This window comes from Candoia aspera, chromosome 1, assembly GCF_035149785.1.
Source record: "Candoia aspera isolate rCanAsp1 chromosome 1, rCanAsp1.hap2, whole genome shotgun sequence".
In the NCBI taxonomy this organism is placed as follows: Eukaryota; Metazoa; Chordata; class Lepidosauria; order Squamata; family Boidae; genus Candoia; species Candoia aspera.
Window position 1 is genome coordinate 170,436,409 of NC_086153.1, and position 13,910 is coordinate 170,450,318.

Sequence of the window (13,910 nt, forward strand, 5' to 3'; positions counted from 1 at the left end):
CAGATCAGCACATGCTATATAAAATAGATTGCAGAAATAACATGCTACTTAGTAACAATTAACGGGAACGGAAAAAGGAGAAGATGGTTGCTGTCGTGTCCTCTTTCTGAGACTCCCAGAAGTTGATCTGGTTAATCACTGTAGAAAGAGAATTGGTGGGCTAGAGGTCCTTCTGTACTGATCCAGGAGAAGCATACTGTATACGTAATGGAGTTAGCTGAAGGCTGCCAAATGTAATTTCACTCAATAAAAAGAAAGCACAATTTGGCAAATGCATCTGTTCACTACATTAAACTGCTCTATACTGATTTGTCATGATTTGAAACTTGCTGGTGAATTGCTACTTATCTATCAGCTTTGTATTTTATTTTCTTCTTAAAATAATACTTCAAAATGCACATATGGATTTCTAGAAGTGACAAGTTCTGTCATCTATGTGTCATTTTGTAAAGCAGCCCAATAAGCTACCATTCACAACTTTTTTCACACATTGCTTCCTTGGAAACTTAGACATTTTACCACATAATGCTGGCAGTCTCTAGTGAGAATTTTCTGAAGACTCATGAATTACATTAAAAGAAAACTACTGGGAAATATTACAGGTGAAATGTGCTCATGAAAATATAGCCTTAACAGGCTATATAATTTATAAAGGTTCTGGACAAGTTATGTCAGTTTTATAGTTATTCTTAAAGTTAACATATCTACATTGGATAATATCTTCTGTTTTCTAGTAATCACATAAATCTTTGGACATCTTGTAGGATTAAAGAGTCCTAGCTAAATTCATTTCACATTTAGGCCTTTCTGTGCAATAACTACGATCATTGTCATTAGGCAGTATTTTAATAATGTGACATTTGGGGGAATCAGAAGAGACTATGTGCACACAATATGCAAACTGTGTACAAAAATAAAGCTGAGCTTAGCTTTGTCTTTGTGCATTACATGTCAGTGAATAATAGGCCTGTGATCTAACTTATTATGAAGCCTAACCTAGAGCAAAAAGGTATATGTGAGTTTTAAAACTCACTCCAGTTGATATATAGTCTCTAACTTGTCCTCATTCCAGTTCAAAATAATCTGTGAAGCTCTACCCTCAGTATGTAGTTTGGAAGCTCAATGTGTTGGAGAAAAGGTGATGCTACCTGCAAAACGAATAATTTTAACCAAAGGTGCATTTGGTATTTGTTTATGTAAGGCCTGAGTAGAGTGGAGAAGTGGTAGAGGGAGGGGGAATCATTGTTGCTATATCACACCTCATTGTTGTCCAGATTCAATGTACAGGCTGAGGAACCTCTTTTTCAATCCATCATTCCCACTTTTTTTTTAAAGTGTTAAGGGCTTGCCCAGTAGTGTTGAGGCAATGCAGACTTCAGGAGGGATCCAACCCATAGGGCAGGGGCAGCCACATAAAATGCACATCTCTGTGGTCCCACAAGACAACATAATTTTAATGATGGGACCTGGAACATGCCCTCTCTACTAGATCTAATCGGGTGAGCAGAAAGCCAGTCCCACACCTAATGAAGAACTGAGCTTTGAAGGGCTTTTTTATGTGACAACCAGCACCTTGAATTCCATGTGGAAGCCATTCGGCAACCTATGCAATAGACAGAGCAAAAATGTTATCCTGGTGAACTGAGGTGTGTCCATAACCACTCATGCCCATTGCTGCATTCCAGATCAGTTGCTGCATCCAAGTGGTCTTCAGGGGCAGCCCCATTTAGCATGAGTTGTAGTAGTTCAATTACAAGGTGACTAAGGCATGAATGACTGTGAACAGAGAGCCAGTTTGGTATAATGGTTAAGGGGCTGGCCTAGAAACCTGGAGTTCTAGGCCTCCCTTAGGCATGAAAGCCTCCTGGGTGACTTTAGGCCAATCACCCTCTCTCTGCCCAACCCACCTCACAGGGTTGTTGTAGGGAAAATAGGAGAAGAAGGAGTATTAGATACGTTGGTTGCTTTAAGTTATATATAAAAAAGGTGGGAAATGATGATGATGATGATGATGCACAACATGGATTTTTTAAAAAATAAATTTTATTAAAAGTTTTAAAGAGTACATAAAAACTAATGCCAAATAATAGAAAATAGAACAAAGAAAGGAAGAGAAGAAAAAAGGAAGAACAAAAATGCAGTGAGAAAGAATAAAAAAATAAAAAGAAGCTTCTGATTTCTCTGCAGTAAATATAAGTATGAATACAAATTTATCTCTTACTCTATGATTATAAAAAAAGCTCACTTTTTTCTATTATCCATTTTTTTTCTAATCATCAAAACCGTAAGTCATAAGTGCATTATTTTCCATTTCATGTGGTGTTTCTAGTCAGCCATAAATATAGCTATTGTCTTTTCTCTAATCAAGGACATTAATTTAGCCAACTTCACCAACCATTCCTCCATTGTGGGTAGTGCCAAATCTTTCCACTTTGAGCATATAATAATCTTGCTGCAGTTATCATATATAAAAACAAAGTTCCATGACTTTTTCTAGTTGCCTGTCCATTAGTCCCAAAAGAAAATTCTCTGGTTTCAGTCGTACTTAACCTTTAAAATCTTCTGAATTAATGTATGTATTTGTATCCAAAACTTTTTGGCTTTTTTACAACTCCACCAAACATGATAAAATGTCCCTTCATGTTGTTCACATTTCCAGCAAGATTCAAAATATCTTTATACATTCTAGACAATTTCTCTGGTGTCAAATACCAGCAATACATCATTTTATAGAAATTCTCTTTAAGGCTAGAACATAATGGAAATTTCAGGCCTTTCAACCATATATTTTCCCATTGGTCCATCTGTATATTATAGCCAAAAATTTTAGCCCATTTTATCATACATTCTTTTACTTGCTCTTCCTCTGTCTCATATTTCAGTAAAAGTTTATACATTTTAGCAATAGCATGTTCATCATTAGTGCATAATTCTATTTCAAACTCAGCCTTTCTTTGTTCAAAACCATGACATATTTTATTGACTTTAAACCTTTCTAATAATTGTGCATAAGAAAACCATTGACAAGTATATCCTTCTGTTGTCAAATCTTCTTTTGATTTCATTTTACAATCCCCTTGAAAGAATTCTAGTACATCACATTAAGTTAACCATTTATGTTTACTTATCATTTCTTGTCTATAAAATGCTTCTTGAGCTGACAGCCACAAAGATGTTTTTGGACAGAACCTAAGTTTATATTTATTCCATACTCTAAGGATGGTCCACCTGACATAATCTACATTAACCTTAGCTTTGTCATACCATAGATATCCATGCCACCCAAATCTCAAATCATGTCCTCCTAACTCCAACAGCCTTCTATTTCTTAACAGCACCCACTCTTTCATCCACACTACTGTAAACAACAGGCAGCACAGTATTATTTCAAATCTGGTAGACCCAATCCTCCTCTTTCCTTTGAATCTTGTAGTACCTTAGAGGTAGTCCTTGCTTAATGACGGTAAGCAATGTGGTCATAAAGTGAGACTTACTTGACCACATTGCTTTGGGACAGCAATACTGGCAATTCCCCTTGCAATCATTAAGCAAATTTTACCAGTCCTTAACTGAGCACCCATCCCAATCCAAGCCATTCTGGGCTTGGCTCCTCCTAGCCCCGAGCCTCAATAAGGTAAGACACTGCCTCCAACACCCCCGACCACCTATCTCCTCCCATCTCTGCCCTTTTGGCCCCCTGCCGCCCTACGATCTGCCACTCCAGCTGACCTTGCCCTCTTCTTGCTCCCGCTGCTGACAAGGCATGCCTAGTCTGGCTGGGCTGGGCTAGCTTTGCTCCAAAAAGAGAAAAAAAAAAAGGCCAAGCAGTCCCTTTGCAAAGAGGTGCTAGGCAGGGCAGAGCTAGCTTTCCTGCTGCTTCCAAAAAGCTGAGTCAATTGGGAAGCCAGCAGGGGGTTGCAAATGGCAATCACATTGAAAGCGGGACACTGCGACCACACAGAATTCACCTAATGATGGCAACTAGAACTGCTGCAACTGCTGTCATAAGTGGGCATGGTCACTTGACATCGTGCTTTGCGACCACGTGTCATGTTCACCGTTTCAATGTGCTTGGTACATCGCAACGCTTCGGATGTCATTTGCCTGGTACGTGTTTGCTCTCGGGAGAGGGGAAGATTCCTCATTAGGGAGGTGTTATCTGTTGGCCGCTGGATTGGAATGTGTTTGGGTTATCTCATGTGTTCAAGGTTGCTTTCCCAGGATGTGTGGACAACGGTTACCAGCACCTGGGAGGGGGGTGGTTGCTATGGCTGGTAGGGGGGAGGGATCACGTTTGGAGCCGAGGGTTTTTAGTTTGTATTTGGCGCGCTTTTAGTCATTCTCAGCTTTCTCTGTATCTGCCATGATTTCCCTAATGTATCAGGTTTCATTTAAGTAACCTCTTGTGAGTCTGAGTGTTTGGGATGGGCAACCATTACACCACGTCACTTGGTGATGGAGGTGCCAGTCCCAATTACCATAGTTAAGTGAGGACCACCTGTACAACAATGTGCACAAAATGGACATGTTTTGTTACAAAACAGTCCCACTGTCAGATTGTTTCAAGTTCGCTTGAAACAAAACTCAAAAAGGTTTGAGTGTTCCAGTCATAGAAAGCAATGACTAGCTTCTACTCCTTTGTTTTTCATTCCAGGTCCACTCTATACTGAGATCTACTTTCCACCCAAACTGCTGAAAATTTGACCAACGGTATGATTTTAAAAACATTTCCTCACCCACAGAAAAATGTGCTGAGGATAGAATCAGTGACCAAAAAAGGAATTCCTGCCCTCCCCACTTCTCAACAGGCAACAGTCTTCATTTCTTTAAATGGACATTCTGGGTCACTCAGTCAATAGATTATAAAACAAGGACATGTTGTTAATGTTAATCTCTTTAACATTCATTTCAATTAGTATGTTTCCCCTATGGGACTTCCTTAGTGCATTGAAAAAGACAGGCACCAGACTTCCATTTACCTAGCAAGATCAAATAATAGACTTGGCATGCTTTTGCCTGTAATTAACTCTGCCTGCAGACAACAAAAGAAATTAAGTTATTCTTTGCTAATTTAACTTGCCCATAAGGATGGTTGCTAACATATGAAAAAAGTGGGCCATTCTGTCTCCTTACTGCATGAATAACATTAACACTAAACAGCAAGAGAGAAGAGCATGCAAACAGTACATACACCTACCAAACTGCAATAGACCAGCCCAAATCAGCACAGAATTTTTGTATTTTTAAATGCACCCTGAAGGTCAGCATCAGCAGATGGAAATGGGTAAGATGCACATGCCCACCAAAATTTAACAAATTGATCAAATCAACATTACTACTCCCTTTAAATTAATTTAAAGCTCAGCAACAATAGCAACACTTGCTTGCAAAATTCATTAATGTGCGAAGTCATTTACCAGGAAGGCTTGCAGGTATACAGTATAGCTGTGAGCAAGCTACTGTGCTCTCCCCCAACAAAATACCAAGTATAATCACAGCATTTGGAAGAGTCAGAACCCTCAAAAGAACACATCTCACAACAGCAGTTTTGTTCCACACTCGAAACAAAATACTGTAACCTCTTTTGTTCCAGCCTCAAAACAAACTCTCAAAATGCATATATTTTGTCGCATGTTCAAAACATTCAAAACAGTTCAAGGTCAAAATGTTTTGAACATCCCTAGAACTCTACCATGAAGTTATCCAATTTCTTGTGTGTTACCCAGTCAGCAAAGCTAGGAATGAGCTTCAAACTAGATTAAGTGACATAATACAGTTGAAGAAAACAAGAAAAGGACTCAATTCATAACCTGCCTTTCTTCCCAAAATGATGTTAAAAGTAGTAAAATTACCAAGCCCCAGACTAACCCTCTTGTCAAATGAAAAGAGTGAAAAGATTTAAAGGCCATCAAGTTTTCACAGAGATGAAGGGATGGAGGGGACTAACCAAGGGTCCCAGGGCCGGGTTCCTAAAGGTTGGGGCCTGCAATCCTAGAACAGGGAAGAGAAAGAACTTCTGTAAAAGAAATTATTATTATGGTTTTATCCTGCATTTTTATATATAACTCAAGGTGGAAAACATTCCTAACTCTCCTGCCTCCTATTTTCCCCACAACAACAACAACCCAGAGAGGTGGGTTGGGCTGAGAGAGGGGGACTGGCCCAAAGTCACCCAGCTGGCTTTCGTGCCTAAGGTGGGACTAGAACTCACGGTCTCCTGGACTCTAGCCCAGCGCCTTCACCACTAGACCAAAGTGGTTTTCCTCACAGAATCCATTATTATACTCCACAGAAAGTTCATCAGATAAAGGGATTGGCATGTAGAAGGTCAGAGATTTAATCCCTAACCTTTTCTGAGAATGTGGTTGGGAAAGTGTTATGCTGAAACAGCTTTTTCCTGTAAGACAATATTGAACTAGATGGATCAGGTTTGAATTCAGATTTCAATTTTCCATTTCTAATTTGAATTCAAATTATGACAAACGATGTGAAGGCTGTCAAATTCATGAAAAATGTTTGAAAGTAAAATATTTTGAAGAATATAAAATGTAAAAAATATATAAAATTATTTTATATGTACAACTTAGGGGTGGACCTTAATTTTTTTTTTCTGAAAGCTTTTTTAATGTCACAAACACCAAGTAGACTTGTAGTTTATTTCTTGTTCAATGATCATTAAGTGCCTTCCAGAAAGAAAAAAAGGCAGATGTATTATCCCAGCTCTGAATAATGGATGCCATTTGTTTATATTATCAATCAAAATTTATTTATGGTCCAAGACCAAGCACAATAAAAAGACCAGCAATACATTACAATAACTGTAAAAAGGAATTTTAAAAATTGTGAGAAAACCCTAAAATAGCAGCCAACAATTAATAACATGAAGGAAGAACCAGATGGCTTCCAACAGTTATGTTTATATTAGCGTCTTAGTGATCAATACAGAGGATATTTTAGCTTACATAATAATCTTTTAAAGAAGAAATGTTTGTTTTATTCTCCTTGTGAAAAGGATATCTTGTTCAGTGGATTAAAAAAAGGATGGAGGTGATACATAGGATCACCTATTCTTGAGCTATACAAACTAAATACTTCTTAAATAAACTTTTTATTTATTTGTATTAAATTTCCTTCTTCCTAAATAAAATTCATATTTATTTTTGTTAAGTTTCATTCTATTATTTTCAGCCCATATTTTTTCTAATCTATTAAGATGATTTTGAATTCATTTTTTCTTCTAAGATATTAGCTATCCATCCAACTGTGCTTAATCTGCCAACTTGATAAGCATTCTTCCACCTCTTCTTCCAAGTCATTAATAAAAATCTTGAAGAGTAATAGTTCTATAGCACTCCAGTCAAAATATCACTTCAGTTGGATGAAAACCAATTATGAGCATTCTCCTAGCATGATTTTCAATCCTCTTTTGGATCTACCTAACACAAATGACATCCAACACTTAACTAGCTTACTTATCAAAATGTCATAGTTACTTCCAATAGAAGAGAATATGTGTAGCTCAGGATTGAACTGTAGAATCCTTGGTGCTCTCTGACCTCAGTTGTTTGCTTGCAGATGTTTCATTGCCCGACTAGGTAACATCATCAGTACCTGGCTAGGTAACATCATCAGCAGTGATAAATGTAGTAATGAAATTTTTGCAATGAAACATCTGCAAGCAAACAACCAAGCTCAGAGATCACCAAGGACTCCATAGATACTTCATTACATGGCTTGATGATGTTAATCTGGTATGGCTTATTCTTGACTTCTATGCTGACTTCTAATAAATCCACTGTTTCCAAGATACTCCAAATTGATCACTTTGACTGTACTGAAGGCCAATGCATAACTTGCACTAGCTGTAACATTATTGTTTTCCTGCTTGAAAATGAAATGGTAGCCGAACTGTAGCAGTGAGTATACAGTGTGTCTATACTATAAGAGTGGGAAAGGGTTTCTTAAGTAGGACACTGGGGGTGTTAACAACAGAAGCTAAAAAATAGAATTATACTCTACAAAATGCATTTGAATGTTTGGCTACAGAAATGGATGTTAATTTGAGTAATTTCATTTATGGGTTAATAATTACCATTTTTTGGACAAAGAAAAGTAAGCTTGAGAAAGACTGCACTATGCAAGATTGGGAACATGTTTTTGGCCCAGCCATGATAAAATTGATGAAGAGGGTTTAAACTAAATTCTGTGAGGACTGGAAACAAAAAATGCTTCAGATGAAGATTTACTGTATGCCCTTTATCAACTAAAGAGTGAACAAGTGAATGAGTTTTTTTATTAGATTTATATGGTCACCCCACTTCACAAAAAGTGACTCTGGGAGACTTACAATTTGTAGGAGTATAAAAATAAGGAACTAGAAAATAAAATGTAATAAATATCTGGAATAGAAAAGAGAGCAACAGTAACAGAAAAACAGAAGTAACAAAAACAGCAAAATTCACTGAGGCCAACCAAAGGCAGGATTAGAACAAGTGCCATGGGATCGAATTCTAATTTCCAAGACAGTACACCAACCAAGTGATCATCATTGCGGAGACTGTTTATTCTTGCACTGAAGTTCATTTTTGGCAAATGGGTGGACTCAAAAGCAGAAGAATGGTATGTATGTTACTGACATACATGCATACCCATGCTTCTGGGTTGAAGGTCTTAAATCAGTCACAGCATCTAATGTTTTTGTTTGTGTAGAATTGCTCATGATAGTTTAGTGCATTTTGGCAGATGATAGGCTTGTGTCCTCAATCAATTAAGTTTCTTGTGGTCAATGTAATCTAAACCATAGCTTCTATCAGCTTTGGCTAGTTTTGATAGCTATTGCAGCCAATTGTCCATTCTCCCTAGGATTCCTTATAGGCAGGTGAGATAGCCATTCCTTTCATTTTACTGTTCTTCTGTGGCAAAACAAAAATGCTATGGAAAGATGACTTAATACAAGAATAATATTGCACATGCCTTTTCTTTCATATTCACTTATTATTATTTACTAGATTTCCATCCTGCCTTTCATTCAGCAACTCCAGGCAACACGCACAGTCTTCCCTCCCAAACACTTAATTTTTTATTCCTTCCTTCAAGTACAAATGATTTTGATGGCATTAGGAAAGCAATTGCAAGTGAGTAGACAAAGAAAGGCAGAATGTCAGAGAAACTCTATTAAACTTGCTATTGATCTGAACTGTAGAAATCTACTGTTATAAGTTACAAAATCAATTATAGGGGAGAGATTAAATGTCAAACATTGTCATAACTGAGAGATAGACAACTGCTTTACATTTTAAAGAATATCGAATCTTTTGCAAAAGAAGCAAGAGGGCTCATGGTTCCAAGACCCAATTTTCGACATTCATCTTCTATACTTTCAACTACAAGGAAGAATACATCTTCACTGTTTAAAGAACTGATTCAGCTGACACAATTCCTTCAAAGTTATTTTGCCTAATGTAACATTCTTACAAAGACCTTGTACATAAATCTTGCATTCACATGATTAAATAACCAATAATAAGCAGATAGTTAATTATTTATAATGCTAAACAATAAAATGAAATAATTAAGAAATGTTTAAGAACTCCTACCAGCTCACAGCCAAATCATGTACTTTCAATGTGTTGCTCAGCCTATATATTCCAGACTTCAATGGCCGCACACATTCTTTTGCACGAGCAAGGTATGGATTCACTTGGATATCTTCAGGAAATTCTGAATCCTTAAATCAAAATAAAGAAAGAAAAACTAAAATTAACTAGTGGCATTTATTCAGAATTTAAGACATATTTATATTCATAGTTTTATTAAAAGTGTTTTTTCATTGTTGTTTGGTTTGTTTGCCCAATCACCAATATTGTGTAACTCCTTGGTTTACTGAGGAGCTGAGGAAATGAAGCACTTGAAAAGATGTCTCAAGCCAACAGAAGCAGAAAACACAGAAGCAGATGAGATTGAGTACTGACTGGTACAGTACTTGAGTCTCCTCAGTAGCAAGAACAGTGTTGAAACATGAAATCATCTCTCTGCTGTGTCAGCATGCCTGGAAGCCTTGTTCAGAGTTACCTGGACCCATTCAAGAAAGTGAAATGGAAGGAAGGATACGATGCCTGGAGGCTTGCTAGATTGGATTGATTGATTGATTGATTGACACACGCACACACACACTTCAAATTTTGTCACTGCCCATCTCACTTGAAAATTTTGGGAGTTTGTTGCAGATAAAATTGCTCACATCTGCTCTGGGCTGGCCACCAGCTGGATACCATCCATTGTGATAAGCAAAATAGGGTCCTCCGTGTGGGTATGTCTTTCCTGGCTTCTTTGGGCACTAGGAGGCATATAAGTAGCTTGATCAGGGAAACTGTTGATGTTTCTTTAAGGTTTTGCTGTCTGTTTCAAAAGGTGTGGTTGTGTATCCTCTCTTGTAGAAGCCCTCCCTTGACCCAACAGTTTTTGATAACTTTTCCCTGGATTACATACATCTGGACATTGATGGGGGGAGTGTGCCCCTCTTGGTCCTTCAGAAGCATTTGATCCCATTGGCATGATACCTTGCTGGCTATCTACTACTACCACTTCAATAATTCTACTCCTTCTTGTGTGGACAGTTCCAGTCAGTAATCATGGGGGATAGTCCTCTCCCCATGTATTTAACATCCATATGAAGCCACTGGGTGACGTCATCTGGAAGGTAGTATGTGATGTCATCAGTATTCTGATGACACACAGCGGTGCATTGCCATCCCAAGCCAGACCAAGGATCCTGTTGAAGACTTGAGCCAGTGACTGGAAGCTGTCAGGATCTAGATGGAGCAAAATAAGCTTAGATAGAATCCCTCCAAGACTACGTTGTAAACATCCAGAGACTTTAGCCTCAGTAGTTACTCAGGATGGGATTGCACTCTTTCTGAAGGAGTTGGTTCATGATCTGGGCATACTCCTGAACTTGTAAGTACTTCTGAAGCAGCATATGGCTTCAGGGGCACCTTTGCCACCTTACCTCAACCAGGATGCCTTGGCAATATAACTCATGGATTATTGTAGTCCACTATACATAGCAGTGTTTCTCAACCTTAGGAACTTTAAGATGAGTGGATTTCAACTCCCAGAATTCCATGGCCAGCATGGAAGCTGCATCTGGTCCACAAAGTGTGACTAGATGGTTATAGGACAATTCCATTACAATAGAGTAACACTACTACTAAAGTCACTGCATGGTTTACCAGTATACTTCTGGGCCCAATTCAACGGGTTGGTGACAACCTTATAGAGCACTGCCTTAAGATTACATCAATTATCACTTTGCCATGGTTAAATCTGCCAACCTGTTAACAATATAATGAGAAAGCCTGCTTAGAAACCTCACTCTATGTGAGGTGAAGGAGACAGACCTTCTGTTGTGGCCTCCAGAGATCTGAGCAGCTCCTTCCCTGCTGGCATTTCATAAAGCCATTTACACAATACTATTTCCACCATGTTTTTTAACCCGTATTGAATGGCTCCAGTGGCCATCTGAGGGATTTTGTTTTGTTTCTATTTTGTATTTTTACTCTGATGTATGCCACTCACATTTCAAAAAATGTTAAATAAATAAGGACTCCTGCACTGAACAGGAGATTGTACTTAATAGCCTAAATGGCTCCTTCCAATTCTAGGACTCTGATGCTAGCATTGTAAATGATACTAGCTCAAATTCTAACTAAAGTAATCTATCTCTGGAACACTGCCCAGATACTGTACATCTGCCCCAACCTGGACTTTTTCAAAAGAGTTCTGAAAATCTGGCTCTTTCCCCAGGCTTTGGGTTAGAGTGGGTGGTGGGTCCTGTGTGTTTTATTGTCTTTTAATGGTTACTTTTTATGGTGTTTGGCAGGTTTTTGTTTGTTTTAATTGTATTGTACTGTGGTGTTTACTGCATATTGCCCAGAGTCATTGGGTAGCCTTATAAATTTCATAAATGAAAGAAAGAAAGAAAGAAAGAAAGAAAGAAAGAAAGAAAGAAAGAAAGAAAGAAAGAAAGAAAGAATATTCATACCTTTTGATATCTCTTGCTCATCTGCTTTGCTGGCTCTTTGGCTGGATTGTGTGCATTAACCCCAGAATGTACTTTCTGTTCCTTGGCTTCTCTAAGTGCTCTTTGGGAAGGTCCCTCTAATCCAGCCTCTCTATCACACCAATGACCTACTACAAAGCATAAGCAGTTTATCACAGAGGGGTGTAGAAATCCAACAGAAAGAACAATATTTATTTTATTTATTTATGGACAATTTTTTATACTGTCCATTCAGACAGAACTTTTTTAAAAAATCCCAGAACAGTAAGCCACAATAAAATTTGTAATTTCTGTTCCATCAACTTACAGAAAAACTATGAGTTGTTTTGGGATCTAAATAGGTATTGTAAGTCCAATTATTCGGAACATAATGACATCCAATCTTGATGTTAATAACAAGGAAAAGGGGGGTTGATTATACAGTATATCATGGGTGGGTTCATACAACATGGCAATATCTAAACCAGGATTAACAGAATACAACTCCTGTGTTCACCTGATTTGCTATGTCATACAAATAAAGCATATTATGTTCAGGCAATATGCCAGTGTATGACTGAGTTCCTATAACATAATGAACCACAAAATCTCCACCTTCATGTTAGAACCGCCTAGCACATTGCACATACATGTACCTTTCTCCACCCAATTCTTTTTTCCTTAGTCTCCTATATGATGAGTGGACCACATTATGGTTCCTTTCAGCTCTGTTGTCCTAGAGTAACAGCAGAGGGTAGTGAATATATTTTTTGGCAAAAATTGGAAGCAAATCATCTCTCTGAATATGCTCTAGTGACAGCAAGCTACCCAATTGGCCCCAGTTGGTATCCCTCAGGAGATGAGTGACTAAATTAGCCAGGAACTAGTAGGGAAACAAAAGTCTCCCATTAATTTTATTGTTATAGCAAGGTTGTAACACTCCTGAGAGGACGAGGAACATATAAATGACTATTATGAAACAATTATCCTTCAGTCACAGAGAAAGGAAAAGAACCTGGCTTTCAGGTTCAATGGAGGTCATTCATCTGAGTCCTGACATATGGATTCTGTTGCTACTGCAAGCAAATCCAATCCAAAAGATCTACTACCTCCCTCCCCACCCCTGTCTTCTCTGGAGTGTCCCTTCTGGGGTGGGGGTAAAATTGTTCAGTTGCAAGATCAGAAATGGGAGTTACCCACAGAATATTGCATTAAGCTTGTGTGACAGCACAACTGACATATTGTTTGGTGAACTAGGAACATAGGTGATATAAAAATAGAAACAGGAAACTGTCTGACCCTAAGTTAGGGTTTGCACCCTTTACAATGCTCCCAATTCTTGTGATCTTGTATACTTGTTGGTTGCTCCCTCCAGGAAATGCCTCCATTATTGCAATATTGCTTTTATGGCTAGCAGTTCTTTATTGAAATTATCATAGTTCCTTTCAGCTGGGAAAAGAAGACTAGAATAAAATGCACAAGACAAGAGTTTCCCCCTCTCTCTGCCAAAGCCTAAGGGAAACCAACTCCCAAAGCAAGTCCAAGGCTTCAATTTGTATAACAAAGGAGCAACTGGGATCCAGATGTCTAAGTAGAAGCTGAGATGAAACCCTGAAAGATGGCTTGCTCTTATCATTTAAATTGGTGCCCTTTTGTCAGAAGTTGAGTGAGCCATCTTGTGCATTTTGCAAAATTAGGGATGAATCTTTTATAAAAAGTGGCAAATCCCCCCAAACAATGGACATCTTTCACATTTTTAGGTGCTTGCCATGTGAGAATAGATTGAACCTTAGCAGGATCCATCTGTACTCCTTCTGCAGAGATCCAATAACCCAATAATCCAACTAGTGAAGATCAACAGACATTTTTC

At 38.1% G+C, this 13,910-nt stretch overlaps 1 protein-coding gene across 1 annotated transcript in view; it reads right to left on the reverse strand.

Annotated features, from left to right (window-relative positions):
• Positions 1-13,910, reverse strand: part of SPAG16 (sperm associated antigen 16) — a 298,090-nt gene that overhangs the window by 244,886 nt on the left and 39,294 nt on the right. Inside the window, exons 10-11 of the mRNA XM_063317912.1 lie at positions 12,044-12,192; positions 9,597-9,727 (exon numbers count right to left, since the gene is read on the reverse strand). Of these exons, the coding sequence (XP_063173982.1) occupies positions 9,597-9,727; positions 12,044-12,192 (280 nt within the window). The remainder of the gene's footprint in view (positions 1-9,596; positions 9,728-12,043; positions 12,193-13,910) is intronic.